General features: G+C 60.9%; 1 protein-coding gene across 1 annotated transcript in view; it reads right to left on the bottom strand.

The window, feature by feature from the left end:
- The window catches only part of AP3B2 (adaptor related protein complex 3 subunit beta 2), a 36,614-nt gene extending 36,401 nt beyond the window's left edge, over positions 1-213 (bottom strand). The window contains exon 1 of the mRNA XM_029952303.1: positions 2-213. Within this exon, the coding sequence (XP_029808163.1) occupies positions 2-79 (78 nt within the window). The 5' untranslated portion in view covers positions 80-213. The remainder of the gene's footprint in view (position 1) is intronic.
- Between the last annotated feature and the right edge of the window lie 913 nt (positions 214-1,126).

The following is a 1,126-nucleotide window of genomic DNA, read 5'->3' on the forward strand; positions in this document are numbered from 1 at the left end:
CGGGGTCGTGGCCGTACTCGGGCTCCCCGGGGCCGGCGGAGCCGCCCTTGTCTTCGCCGTAGGCGGGGGCGGCGGACATGGGGCTGCCGCGGAGAGCGCTTCTCGGGGGCGGAGGCCGCGCGGCCGGGCTGCTGCTGGGGCCGAGGAGGCGAACGCAGGCCCGGCTCCGCAGAGGCCGCAGTCCGCGAGGGCGGAGGCAGCGCGCGGATTTATCAATCAGGGCCGCGCCGGGAGGCTCTTAAAGGCCCCTGCGCCGGAGGAGCGGAGGGCGGGTCCGCGGGGGGCGGGGCAGTGCCGCAGGCCAGGCCCCGCCCGAATCCCTCGGAAATCCCCGCCTTCCTGCCCTTTCGCCTTAAGGGAGGTTCTTGTCCTTTAAATTTTTTTTTAACATTTTAAAATTTATTTTTGCGAAACACAGAGAGAGCGAGAGACAGAGCATGAGCAGGGGAGGGGAAGAGAGAGAAGGAGACACAAAATCTGAAACAGGCTCCAGACTCTGAGCTATCTGCGGGGCTCAAACCCACAAACCGTGAGATCATGACCTGAGCCGAAGTCGGATGCTTAACCGACTGAGCCACCCAGGCGCCCCGGCTCCTGTCCTTTAGAGGGACGTGATGCACCTCCTGGTCCTGGCGTGGGTGGAGGCCGCTGGACTGAGGATGGGACAGCCTCCCGGGAGATGCACAACGCCTTCCCTCACCATCCACAAGGGCCTCCAGGGACTCTGCTTGTTCCCAACATGGTCACAGATGCTCACCCACGCAGTGGAAGGAAAGCAGGGGACTGAAGGGAAGGCTGGGGGTCCTAGAGCACGAAGGAGGCCGTGCAGAGACCAAAGATGCTCCCTCGCCCAGCTCCATCTTTCCTACAAAATCTGGGCTCCTCTGATTGGTGTTTTGGTTTCTCATCAGGAAGCCAGGAGGCTAGCTGGAGGTAGCAGCTTAAGTCTGGTCCAAGAGAGGAGCCTATAGCAGGCCTCGGGTAGAGAAATAGGGACTGAATAGAAGGGACAGTGACCCCCGAATTCAGCTTTGCAAAATAGTTTAATGACCATTTCTGAAGCCTCCATGCCCACCCAGGATGGCCTGAGGTCACAAGGAGTCCACAGTCAAGTTCATGTCCACTG

Source organism: Suricata suricatta, chromosome 9 (genome assembly GCF_006229205.1).
Source record: "Suricata suricatta isolate VVHF042 chromosome 9, meerkat_22Aug2017_6uvM2_HiC, whole genome shotgun sequence".
Classification (NCBI taxonomy): Eukaryota; Metazoa; Chordata; class Mammalia; order Carnivora; family Herpestidae; genus Suricata; species Suricata suricatta.